This window comes from Platalea leucorodia (genome assembly GCF_965183815.1).
Source record: "Platalea leucorodia genome assembly, chromosome: 4".
In the NCBI taxonomy this organism is placed as follows: domain Eukaryota; kingdom Metazoa; phylum Chordata; class Aves; order Pelecaniformes; family Threskiornithidae; genus Platalea; species Platalea leucorodia.
In genome coordinates this window covers 120,239,537-120,252,687 of record NC_138826.1, presented here as the reverse complement: position 1 = coordinate 120,252,687, position 13,151 = coordinate 120,239,537, and the positions used below count along the sequence as shown (strand labels likewise).

At 45.8% G+C, this 13,151-nt stretch overlaps 1 protein-coding gene across 3 annotated transcripts in view; it reads right to left on the bottom strand.

The window, feature by feature from the left end:
- The window catches only part of FRMD4A (FERM domain containing 4A), a gene marked incomplete at its 5' end in the record, with an annotated part of 385,473 nt that overhangs the window by 91,190 nt on the left and 281,132 nt on the right, over window positions 1-13,151 (bottom strand). For all 3 annotated transcript variants that reach the window (XM_082310334.1, XM_082310333.1, XM_082310332.1), the window contains one exon: window positions 6,198-6,290. In XM_082310334.1, coding sequence (XP_082166460.1) covers window positions 6,198-6,290 — 93 coding nt within the window. The remainder of the gene's footprint in view (window positions 1-6,197; window positions 6,291-13,151) is intronic.

Below are 13,151 nucleotides of genomic sequence, written 5' to 3'. Positions count from 1 at the left end.
TGGGTTGGTTATGTGGGTTTAATATTCTGATGTTTGCTATGGTTTCTACAGCACCCCAGCAGTGCATGGAGCTGTAGAGATATAAGGTGAGTGGGAGATGTCTCTTTGTCTCCCTTATATGTAGCATAAACTGCCTGGGAGCTTGGTGCGGGGAGTTACCAGCTCAGTGCTGGGAGCGAGAGCGGGTGAGGGAGACAGCACAGTTGGAAGGAGCTCAGAGATGGCTAGCCACGAGGATGAGGACGGTGCTGAAACATCTCAGGGTATTTCCCTGAACTCTCCTGGGATGATCAAGCTCCATGGCAAAGTGGGGCCCAGCGCTGCCCTCCTTGCAGCTCCCCTTGCAGAGGGGTCTGCAGCTGACCAGGGAAGAGCAGAGGAGCAGAGCAATTTGTGTATATATGATTTTTTCCCCCCGCATCTTCTCCTGGGTGCTAGCAGGTGAGATGAAACATATCCATGGATGAGGGCAAACCCTGCCACTTCTCTCCCTCTCCCCTGGCTGCAAAACTGATGTATTTGATAATCTCCTCAGGCCTCTCTCCCCAGTTCCTGTAAGCCCCTGTCTCGCACCGTGGGGCAGAGAGAGGGCTGCTCCTTCTCCTTCCTCGGTGGGGAGAGGCAGTAGCTGGTGATGTGGGAGAAGGATACTTCTGCCACCATCTCTCTTCCTTCACCTTGGCATCAGCTTCCTGCTGGCTTTCCCTCATCCCACCCGGCTTGCTCAGGGATGTACTCCAAAGCCACTGCAGTTCGTCCACCCCCCTCATTCCCTGCCTGGAGCAAAGCGGTGGAGCACCACATACCCCTCTCTGGTGGGGAAAACGGTGGGTGGAGAAACACAGCCCATTACATGTGAGACAAATAAATTGCTCTGGTTAATTTAGTGTGGTTCTATTCCGCTCTTCCTGCCACAGCAGGCTGCTGTCATCACCACCCCCTAATCTAATTTCTCGGAGAGATGCAAAGCTGAGTGGAAATGAATGGCTCACACAACCATGGTGTGCTGGGATCGCCATGTGAGCGAGTCGGGCAAGTTGAGAGCAGCATGCCATGAATCCGCAACCCATACGTGTCTTCTGGCCAACGGGGGAGGCAGCAAGGTATTTCAGCAGCCAGCCGTAAGGTCCCCCTAGCCCTACGAACAATCCATATTAGCAACCACTGTTTCTCTTCCTTGCAGGGTCAACTGTTTCCAAATGGACTCCTGGTCCTTTTATATTTAACATTAGTCCTTTTCTAATGGAATATGGCTTTAAAGACTGGGTATAAAGGAAGGCTGAAAAACTAAAATAGCCTGAGTCCTCATTAGCAGCCGAAATCTGGTCCAATTCCGTTCAGGTAGTCAGGTAAAGCCTTGCGGATGGGAAATGCCTCCTCAAGCCTGGCTGCGCCAGCCCTGTTTGAAATAATAATCTGAATTTATAGGCTGCCCTTGATGCACACGGAGGGGATTCATCAGGTGAAAAGAGGTAGCTACAATGTAGATGCCTACATCTGAGCAGGGGTCTGAGGTCAGAGAAGAGACATAGGTATTTTAGACAGCAACTTGCTGAATTCCAAAGCAGTCATCTAAAATAAGTCAGATGAATTGTTCCTGAAAAGTGCCTGTTTCTCTCCAGTGGTTATACAGGGAGGCTGTGCTAATTAGTCCTGACACAGAGCCATCTACAGGTAAACATCTCAGGTTTGGTGTGGTGAGTGCCATCTCAGACATCTGTCCCACCTGCCTCGGACCTGGACCACCGCCGGCGCACACAGAGCTACGTTCCTTCAGGTTAAAGGAAGCAACGATACACGTGAGCTTTGCACTCTGTGTTTCAGCACTGGTCTCTTATTTAAGGCCACTTTGTTCTGTAGTAACTGTGGTAACCTAGCAAAACGCCTGGCCTCAATATTGAGAGTCCTGAGCCCCCACGGCTCCCCTGCTGACTTCAGCCTAGCCAGTACGTATGAACACATGCCAGATGTGGCTGGACACAGGCATTCCTTTGTGCGAATACTGCTGGGCCATAGATACACACTCTGCCCCACAGTGTATTTGAGTATTGAGGATTTATTGCACATTTTTTTCCATGCCTCTCTGAAAGAAAAGCCTTTCCACGTGAGAGATGTTCTGATTTAGCGTGACGACTTCTGCAGTGAGTTGTCACTGTTTAGCGGGTGGAGCTACCCTGAGAACACATATATTCATTCCTGGGAAAAGATCCACCAGTGAAGTGAATTTTATTTGCTGAGCTTGTTCATATAAATTAACAGCATGACAAACATCCAGAAGAGAAAGAGATCAGACCCATGCTGGTGGCTCCCTAGCTAAGGATGGCTAATCCCACAAGGCCATTGTTTGAGGATGAGAATTCACTGCAAACCCTGTCCAGCTTTGCTTTCCATGAACAAACAGCGTGTCTGTGCTCTGGTCCTCTCTCACCTCAAAGATTTACTTAAAGGGAGTAACTTTACCTTCCTGCTCCTGCCTGTGTGAGCCAGAGCAAAATGCTTCCTTCCCTGCCAAAAATATAACAACCTTTATCTGAACCCCTGCTAGCTCTGTTTTCCTCTGACCTCTTTGCTGCTGGGTCTCCACACTTTACTTAGGTTCCTGCCCTTTGCCATGCAGCTCCTGTTGTGAGGTACGGTTTCACTGTCCTCTTCTGGTCTCAAAACACCTCTGTAAAATCAACTAGTCAAGCAATCCCTCCTTCCTTCATCTCCATCTTTTGCTTCTCCCGGACTTTAGCTGTGACTCTCATCTGACTTGGTTTACCTCCACTGTAAACCCTGAGGCAGGGAATGAGTTTCACCAACAACCAAGTGACGAGGGCTTTAGAAAGCCACCTGGGGAAGCTAATTCTAAGATGAGAACTAATATCACTCCCATCCTGGTGCCAGACATCCCACCTCCCCTGCAAGACACATGGCACTCCCTCTTGCTTTCATGTATGGCTTTAAAGCTATATAAATGGATATTTAGCAGAGTCTCATAAAATAATATTGCACAAGAACAGCCATGGGGCAGTTCACAGCTGCCCAAGCAGTTCTGATTGCTTCCTAGATTCCTATGTTGTTCTCAGTGGAAAGCTTCCAGAGAAGCACTAGATGACAGCCTGAAGACAGAGAGACTTCAGTTAGCTGGGCAAGTGTACAAGGGCAGACACAATTTCTTCTGAACTAATGTGAAGAACATCCTTATAAAATCCTCCTTCTTTGACACAGTGCTGTGAAATTTTTAGTCTTTGATTATGGAAGAGAGTAAAGACACTGGACATCAATGTTCAACAATGTCAAACCCCAAGGAAATGTGTGCCAAAAGATGAAGCTTGAACAGTACTGCAGAGATTTGAATAAAGGAGGAGAATTTCACACTGCAAAGCTTGTGAAACTTCCTATTTTCAGCACGGTTCTTCCAAGAAACCTTTGCTTAAAAAGGCATGCTTCCTTTAAATGTACTTTTAGAGCAATCTAAAAACTACGGCATCTTTGGTGGGCATGCTGCCTATCGACATTGCTGCAGGCATGTTAAGGGTAAAAACAATTTGATGGTCACATAAAAGGTGAAAATGGTTCCTCTGTAGCGTCTTCTCTTCACAAACTACCATTTACTGTTCTTGCCTGAAGCTTCATGTCTTCAGTAGTTACCCAGTGTGGTCGAATCTTACATTTATTTCAACCAGAGGGAAAACCCCACACGATTACTAAATCCTGTCACAGTAAACATATTTCCCTGTAATGAACATCTGGCACATCCCGTTACTTGTATTACTATCCCCCCAGTTAGGACCTCCAGCACCAACCTAAGCTTTCTCAGCTGCAATGCTTGGGAGAGGTAATGCAAGAAAGGTACTTGCAAAACCAGGCAATCCTTTACCAATGATATAGCAGGTGCCATGGGCACCCAGACCCTTAAAAATTAACACATCTGTCATTAGGTGTGGTACAGCATTAGTTATCGCTGCTTTCCACCTCATGGCAGCAGGGGAGACGGAGCATTCTGTTTATGGTATGGATGTCTCTGCAAGCCGCTGTGCACCCCCAGGTTATTAAAACACAACCCTGTCTGTGGGTGGGTCTCTTCACAACCATTCCTTCAGCCCTTGCTTTAGTTCCCAAGCCAGAACTGAAACCTCTGGTAACAGATACATGGGGCCTTTCCAACTTCAGCCAGCTGGCTGGAGTCGGTTTCTTCTCCAATTGCCTTCTGCCCAGATCAGATTTGGGGATGGACATGGGAATTCTTTAAGTGCTGGGAAACTTTTTCAACTTCTTGCCAGCGTCTGACATCCACAGGGGAAGAGAACCGGTAGAAAAGCCATACTAAGTTAATGCCCATTCCTAACTCTTGAGGCATCTGGCCTTCTATCCATTTCAAATTGTAACTCAGTGTGACAATGCACTCATTACTACCACAAAAAAAAATATAAGCCCATAGTCAGTCTGGTTTTCACACACTCACTTTTCAGACACTGAATGCTGACTTTTTCCCTATGAATTTCCCCTATGGATTACGATTCCAGAACAGGAGAGGTCACTCATTTACTAACTGTTGTATGGATCCATAGTCCTAAGATGTCTCTTGGCTAAGATCCTGCTAGAATGACTTGTCTCTGCTGTGCTGCCAACTTTCATAAAACAATACAGATGGCAATATTTATGCTCGTTGAGTGGTCTTTGAAATGAATATGAGAGTGGCTCAGTAGCACCAGCTTTCACACATTTAGCAGTTCCACTCATAAAATCTGCGTTCTGTGGGATCCCTGCCCTATCACAGACTCCTCAATTTGGCCCCTAGGCAAGATGCTTGATAACAGAGCTGGTATGTTCTTAATGAGTCTTTTTTTTTTTTTTTTTTAAATTTGCCTAAAAGTCTAACATTTTTGCAGAAGAGCACCAACAGTTTTGTGTAGTTCTAAGCACAGGCGGATCTGGATCCTATACACTGGAAATGTTCAGCTCTGGATCTACTGTGGTTTGAAGCACCCAAAATGTAGACTAAGCTCTTCTCTTAGGAGAGACAGCAGGCCAGTTCTGGAGTCATGGGGCTTTGCGCAGCCTTGATTTGTCCTAAGATATGTCCACCACTAAATATGGGGACATAACAGAACAAAGAGTGTCTTCTCTTGAGAAGCCTCCCTTGTAATTGAAGTTAAATGAATGACAATCACTATGTAGGGGAAAAAAGCTTCACTTGGGAAGAAATTCCAAAGTAGGTCTTCATTTTTTGTGGGTACTATGGAATGACTGAGAGTGATGTCAGATGTAATATAACACTGGAGTGGAAAGGATAACAGAAAAAGACACAGTAACACTGCGCTGGCTAGTTCTAGACATGAGCTATCCATTAAAAGTAAGTCAAAACCCTCAACTTAACTTAATTTTGTACATATGCCATCCCAACCCCCAGCCTCTCTCTGGGTGTTTTAAAGCTGCAAGAGCAAATTTGTCTTCTCAGAAGATGTCTCCCTTGGAGGCAAAGACGCTGTGTACACAAGAGCACCGGCAGCTTCTAGCGGCTTCCAAGCACTAATGGTTCCTTGCAAAATTCCCAGATGAAGAGAAATTCTCCCAAACTGCCATAATCTTCATTAAAACCTTTCTAGTCTGGTCCAGTCCAGTCTATGAATATGTTCTATGCCCATGCAGCAGCCAACTGGTTGCCATAAAATGCCATCATTTGCTATTTGTGGGTAATTCATTATACCATTACGTGGTTGAGTCCAGAAGGCAAATACGACAGAGCTATATCGGGATTCATTTGGTCCCTGACATAACGCACACCCTGGGCACAATCCAGAGGAAACGGATGGCTCGCCGGCGAGGAAGCGAGTGTTTTCCCTCCAGGTGGCTGGCTCAGGTTGGTTATCCTGGCAGAAAGAGGTCTTTGTTCTGCAGCCCGACCCAGCTTGGACTTTCCAGGAGTTGAAAACCCACAAATAAAAATGTAAAGACATAACGTCTGATCTTGCCCTCATACAAGGTTTCTCTGTGGGCAGCTGTTGGCGTTAGTATGGCTACTACTTATTTACACTTGTGTGAGAAGAGTTTTCAAAGCCAAAGACCTCAAAAGAAACCTCTGTAAAAGTGTTTGTTTGTCCACAGGTGCTTCTACAGTGTGAGAAACCAACAGCCTCATTTCCCGGCCTCTAGGGAACAGGTTGTCCGTAGCTGTATCCCATGGGAAGGGCTTGCCATCACACACTTACCTGACACAAAAGTACAAAACAACCGGTCCTGACTTTTTGGGGAAGTCATGTTCCAGCACCCGGCGGTCCAGCTGAAGCCAGTTCAAGTGTCCCCTGGCAAAAGAAGAGACAGTTTTGAGCCTGGCACCGAAGAGGTTTCTCGCTACTCATTGCAACGAGGTCTGAGGTGTTACAAAAGATGAACGGAAGCACATGCTATTTGCCCTCGGCTATTGCATGATATTTGAAAAACACACAGTAAATGTTTGAGGAGCAGAGGCAATACCATCCTGGCAACAATTCAGTCTGGGAATCGAACTGCTAAAGTTCAATCTGTCAGGGTGAAAGCTGGCAGCGCCAAGCAGGCAGGACAGCCCCAAATGTTATGAGCTTCACCTTTTTATTACAGCCCCCTGGAGCAGCCGTATCATTAAAAGTCTGTCAAGATTTTCATTAGAAATCCTTGTTGTTAAGAGTTTCCACAATGCCTGCAATATTTCACTCAAGGCTAAACCTGACTCTACAGCCTCAGACAGTTTATTTACCACCCAACTGCCTGCAATAGTCTCTCTAGGTTTGCTCAGCCTTCGTTTTTCCTCCTTCAGAGAGCTCCTGAAAAACAGCTGCTCCATGAAGCGTTCCAGCTCCAGTTACCACATGCTGCTTTTCTTTTGCCTAGGTGGTACCTGTCGCTATTATTTTCTCCTATAATTTATCCATTCGTGCCTTGCTGCTGGAAGCTTTCCTGGGCAGGAGCTCTGTTCTTTGTCACGTTCCCTACATTGTAGAGCGCTGTGTGCGCGTGAGAGGTATTTTATAAATACCATTATTTGTATTACAGGGGCATCTCACTCCCCAGCTGAGACAAAGGCCCCGTTAAATTAGGCACTGTGGAAATACATAGGGTAAAATTCAGCCCCACTGAAGTCAGCGGGAATTTTGCCATTGCCTTCAGTGATGCTAGGGCTGCATCCTCTGAGCGTTTTGCTATTGATTTCAGTCAGACCAGATTTCACCCAGAGGGAGAGGCAGCCCTTGCCTTCAGCACTCTGCTGTCTAGACAAGCAAGGCGAGAGAGAATTGAAGTGATTTTGGGGAGAATCTTGCAGGAAATAAAGCGGGAAATGGAACTCAGATGTCCTCTATTCCAGTGCCTATTCACCAGCTCATGCTAATCCTCAAGAATAATTCTTCATTCCACCAAAAATGAAAAAAAAAAAAAAGGGAAAAAAAAAGGCTTGGTTTTAAAAAAAAAAGCATTAAGTTAACTTCTAGGGTTGCCACAAGCCTTAGCAATGTACCCTGTCAGCAAACACATTCAGCTTTCATAAGGGTCTGCCCGTTACTGCTTAGCAGCGCCTGTGCTTTGGGCAACTGAGAAACCCCTTTGGAAAGTAAGCAACACCACCTATTTAGCAATTTAACCGGATTTGTAGCTCCCGCACTCCATTTTTACTAGAAAAATAAATAAAGGGGAAAGTAGCAGCGTCAGGAAGCTTTGAATCACCTGGGTTCAACTTGAATCTTGGTACAGCTGCCCTGGCTTATGTCGATGCAGAAGAGGATGGGCAGCTCAGGGACCTTCAAGCCCAGGCAGCTCCGGGCTGCCCTGGGGACCAGCCGGGACATCCTGCGTGCTCACCTCAGCGCAGCACGCTGCTTTGCGCTGTCTAAAGGGTTCAAAATTACTTGTGAGCTCCGCTCGTCACACCAATGGGTTCAAGATCAGATATTTATAAAGAAGCTATCTCACCTCAAATTTTGCCATGTAGAAGTCAGGCGTTCAGTTTAAGCAGCCTTTGCATCTATTTTGCAAGAGTACCAAGTCCCAACTAGGTACAAGAGATACATGTGGAGCTGGGGACTTTTCAGACTCATCCTGGACATCTTTTGGTGTGCAAAAAGGATCAAACCCTTTTTTATCCCCTGCTCTAGACACCTGTATGTTTCTCTCCAAGATATTTTAACTTTTAATCAGTTCTTTCTCTAGATAAAGTTTTTAAATAAGTTTTTTCTCTATTGTTTTTCTCTAGGTAAAGGGCAGCCTGAACTGTGTATTAGGGGCACAGACTTACTAGCAGCGTGGCTACTGGAAAGGGGTGACGGAATGCAGATTTTCAAGCCAACTAGTCATTTCATATGTCTCTGTTGCAGCACGTGGACTGAGAGCAAGTCTGCCCAGCCTGGGACAGTGCTGGGCAGTGATACTGCCTGGGATCAGTGGTGAGGATGGCCATGTTAACGGGACCGGGTGTATGGGCTAACTGGTCTTGTTCTGGGCACACAGCATGATGGGGTCTCTCTCTGTCATTTCTGCTGCAGGGATGCAGTCACCCAGCGCTAGTGTGGGATCCCTGCATCGTGCCCTGTTGTTCAGCACAGGTACCTACTTTAACGAGGCTTGGTTTTTAGAAGACAGATGCTCCAGGCTGTCAGAAAATAAGCCCCATGGAAAGATTCTCAGCCTGGGCACCCAAAAATTAGAGGTGTCCACATTTCCTGCTGCATCCCTCTTCTTGAAATCTGTCCTTTTTCCTATTTTTTTGTCCCAAAGTGCTGCTATGTTTCTTTTAACAGGACTCAGGAAGGCTGAAATTAACTGCGAGGGCCACAGTATGCATGGGGATTGAAACTAGACATGCTCACCCATTCCTAACCAAAGTACAAAACGAGCATTTAACCATGTAGGCCAAGGTACAAAACACTGTCAGAGCAAGGAAAAGCCACGCTAAGCCTGACATCCTATCCTGAACCTGTCCAGCTGCATTTGTATCACGAAAGTAGCAGCCACCAGCAGCTGATGGCATTACACACTGGTTCCCACCAAGACCGATTTGCTGACAATGGACTTACTGTCTACCTCTGTGTTTATTCAACAGAAATGTCTGGGTTTGCCTAACAAGTACAACGAAGGGTTGAGAAACCATGGTGCACAGAACAATAATTCACTTCAAGGTATTTCTTGTTTTGAAAAGACTTACTCTTTTCATTCTCACTGCATTTTAACTTGAGAAACTGGTTGATATAATCAGTACCAAAAGAATATATGCATCTGCGTATGCATACCGGGTTACACATTCATGTTGCACACGTGCAAGGTTGTGCGTACGGAATAACACATTCAATTGCCACCAAGTTTTTGGGTTGAAGAGTTTCATTACTCTCATCTGCATGGAGCTTAAATCCAAAGCTCCTTCAGAGGAGGAAGGTCACTTAAATCACTGCCAGGAGCTAACTGCTCACTGTACTCAATTACCACTTACAATCTTTCATCGCTGAGGGCTTCTGCACTGCAGATTGTCACCTAACTCCTTGTTTTCAAGCGTGCATGTGTGGCATGTAGAGAACAGCAGCAGCGAGCAGTCACTGGCATCCCCCTGTGAATGTGGTCTGTCGGGGAGCCAAACTCCAATGCCGTTACACCACAAAGGCTTTGCTCTGGAACGTGTCTTCCTGTCTTCAGCAGAACTATTCATGGAGCACAATTCCGTGTAAGAGAGAGAAAAGTATGGGCATATAACCCTAGGCATGTAGTAATCCTGACAGTTTTCATGGCAGCTTGCTCGGGGATCCCATTCATACACGCTTATGTCTAGCTGGATTTCTTTCACGGTTCAATTTAGAGACACAAAGTACCTTTTGTTTCATTATCGCCATTGATTTGTTCATTTGGGTATTTATATCAGCGTATTCACAAATAATGGTGCAAACAGTTTTTGGGTGACCTATAGGGAGGTTGAATACTGGAAGCCAGATCTTTTTTCTCTGTTGGTTGTACTCATGTTGGCAGTTAAACTGGTGCGTCAATAACAAATACATAATCGCTTTTAGAAAAACAAACTGGGTCCATTTATGTTACAGACTGAGTATGGATTTTGGTGCCCAGGGTTCATATTGTTGATTGCACGCAGTAGTTCTGTTTTCTTTTATCAAGGCTCTCAGTAAAGAGTGGTACATCAATGAATACTTTGCCTCCAGGTAGTTCTGTTTATACAGTTTTACTGGTTAGTGTCCAGTTTTCTGTAAAGTGGATCCACATTGATTTGTGTTATAAAGGTATTTAGACCAATAAACCAATTCATGCCCCTTCAGTGTCAAACTCATGTTGAATTGAATGGACATCGAGAAAGACCAATTCACATAATAGAAACCATATAAACTAGTCTACATTTCCATCAATCACGACAGAAACAAAAAAACCCTTTAAGCTCACAGATTTTCTCATTTAAGGTCTTTTAATCCTTCAACAGAAATACTTTTGAAGGGGCTGCAAAGCTCAAGGTGCTATATGAGTTCAACTATACAGATTTTGCAAAACGGTGGACTTGGTGACAAAAGAAAGCAGGACATTATTCTGAGAGCTGCACCCTCCATTGGACTGGCTGTTCAACCAGGACATGGGACACCTGGTCCCTCATTTTGGCTCTGCCACATGGCTGCAGGGTGCAAAAAGGCTTCCTCCCAGTTCCCAGAGATGAGAGAGTATTCCCGGGAAGAGCGGTACCCTGCTCTTCCCTTGCCACCCCCTTGGCCATAGGGTCCTGGCCTGAGCAAGGGCACTCTCCGTCATTACCTCATCACGTTAGTGCAGTCTCTAGCGCAAGCGTAACACAAATAATGGGGGCCCCAATGCCTTGCAGTTTTTATCCTATGTATTACCTAGCTGAAGAAGCTGCTCTGCAGGTTCTCCTCTGGCAAGGGAGCAAAAGGGTTTGGATCAGCTTTTGGGGATGCAAAAGTTGGTAGTTCTCCATGGAGCAGGTGAATCACGTCTAAGGACAAGTAAAGGACGTGGAAAACCTGCCCGTGGCCCAGACGGGGCATCTGCGGCAAACAGAAGGGTAATCCTGACCACTCGCTCTCAGTGAATGCTGGAAGAGCTGATGCCAAGGGAAAGGGCAGTTAGCGGAGATTCATAATCAGCTGAACTAAAAAAAAAAAAAAAAAAGCCCTTTCCCCATTCCTTTTCACTCTGAATACACCAGCATATAGCTCTTCTGGCTTCATGTGAAGCTTGGCCCCACGTGCTGTACAGGGACACCCTTTTGACCTGTGCTCTCCTGCAGTTAATGGCTCACACCATAAAGCATTCCTATGATCATTAAAATAGGAGGCGTTATTCTCTCCTCCATAATAGTCTGACAATCTAATTTTAGTCACGCTGAATGCAGTAATGACCCTATATTATCACAAGAAACTATTAAGTCGCCAACGCAAAGGTTGTTCCTATTGATTTTCTTCTTAGGTTGTCATGATAGAGCACAACTAATGAATGGAAATCCCCAGTCCAAATCATTTCTAAATAAATTACTCTCATAGAGCTTTTACTCTTAAATAGAAGAATTGATTTAATACTTTAGTGGCTTTTCTTCTTTCTAAACTTGCAATTTAGCCAACCCCAGACTACATTTATGAACCAGGCTTGTTCTGTTTTAGCTGGTTATGAGTTCTCTTCAAGTAAGGCACATGGAAACTCAGCAAAAAGCGAAGAGAAGGAAATCTCTGAGGGCCTGCATCACAGAATTAAAGGGTTTCTTTTTGTGTGCCTGGTCTGTATCAGCTATAGGGCTGTGTTAGGTGCTGTGCAAGCACACATTAAGAGACTATTTTTCCTACTTTTTGAAGAAAGGATTTTTTTTAAACTTCCATTTCGCATTGCAGGTTAAGATCTGTGGTACAGACAGTCCAGTTTATTTTCTGAAGGTGACATGGGACATCTATTTCCAAGACCGAGTCCAACCCCCCCAAGTATATTTTTTAGGCTGTGTTCAGTCAAATAAAACAATTGCTGTTTGTACCAACTCTATTCAAAGATTTTTACATCTTAAGAGGAAATATTTTTGCCAAGGTTATTTTCACAGCACTGAAGAAGCCTCAGTGCAAAGGTCAGACCCACGGTGGGGCAGCAGAAGGGCTGCAGACCAAGCTTCATATCAGCTAGGACTTATTGGCATATTTCTGGATTGCATTTACCAGATTGAATGAGGGTGTCCCCAAATGTTTCATCTGGGCTGGGTGAGCATCTCCTAAAATGCACCCTGCTCCATCTTGACTGCAGGTCAAGAAGGTGACCAAGTGAGTGGATGCCATCACCTCACCTTTGAAATCCCGTCTAGCCTGTGCGCATCCATCTGCATCCGCTGTGCATCTTTGAGCACTGCCTTGACAGCCTCTGCCAGCCTCTCGCGCTTCCTCGCATCACTAACCCAGATCTTTCCTCACATCGCTCCGTGTTAAACCTGGAAGCCCCAGGGAAGGCCGGGCTCTCTCTAATTGCTGACACCTCCTCATTAGCTTCCCTTGCACTCCCAGGGGAGCCCTGTGCCCACGCAGCTGAGCTGAGAGCTGGGACTTGCTCAGCTGCTATCTGGTTGCAGTCTGACATGTGTTTCTTGTTTTTAACCTGTGCTGTTAGGACGGTTAAGGGAACATTTTAATCTCTCAGTCTGCTTTGGCTTCCCTGCATGGCTTTCCTGCACCCCTCAGGCAGCACCCACTGAGTAACTTGCTCTCTCCAACAAGTAATATTGGTGAGGAGCAATTTCCTCCTCCTTCTTTATAAATTGCCAGTGCTTCCTGCTGTTCCTCCTTTAAGGACCAGTGTCATTAATCTGTGTTGGGTTGGAGATCTCTTACAGTGCTGAGCTGCTCATGTCAGTGAGATGGGATGGACTCTGGGATCTCTTCTGATTCGGGTCCTGCTTCTGCACGTGCCTGATGCCGAGCCTTCGTCCATCCTGGGAGCTGTGTCTTGAGATGGCCTCAGGCTGCCCAAGGCAGGCGCTTGCCAAAGGAACTGGCTCTAGAGGGCGATTGCTGCTGAGATGAATGCGGCTATGTTTGTGCAATTATCCAGCAGCCTCTGATTACCCGATCCCGAATCATTATTCCAGCAGATAATTTACATTTCCCTGCCATTTCAGCAGGAGAGTGGAGCTGGCTCTTGACAGCAATACCGCTGACTCAGCTGTTCTG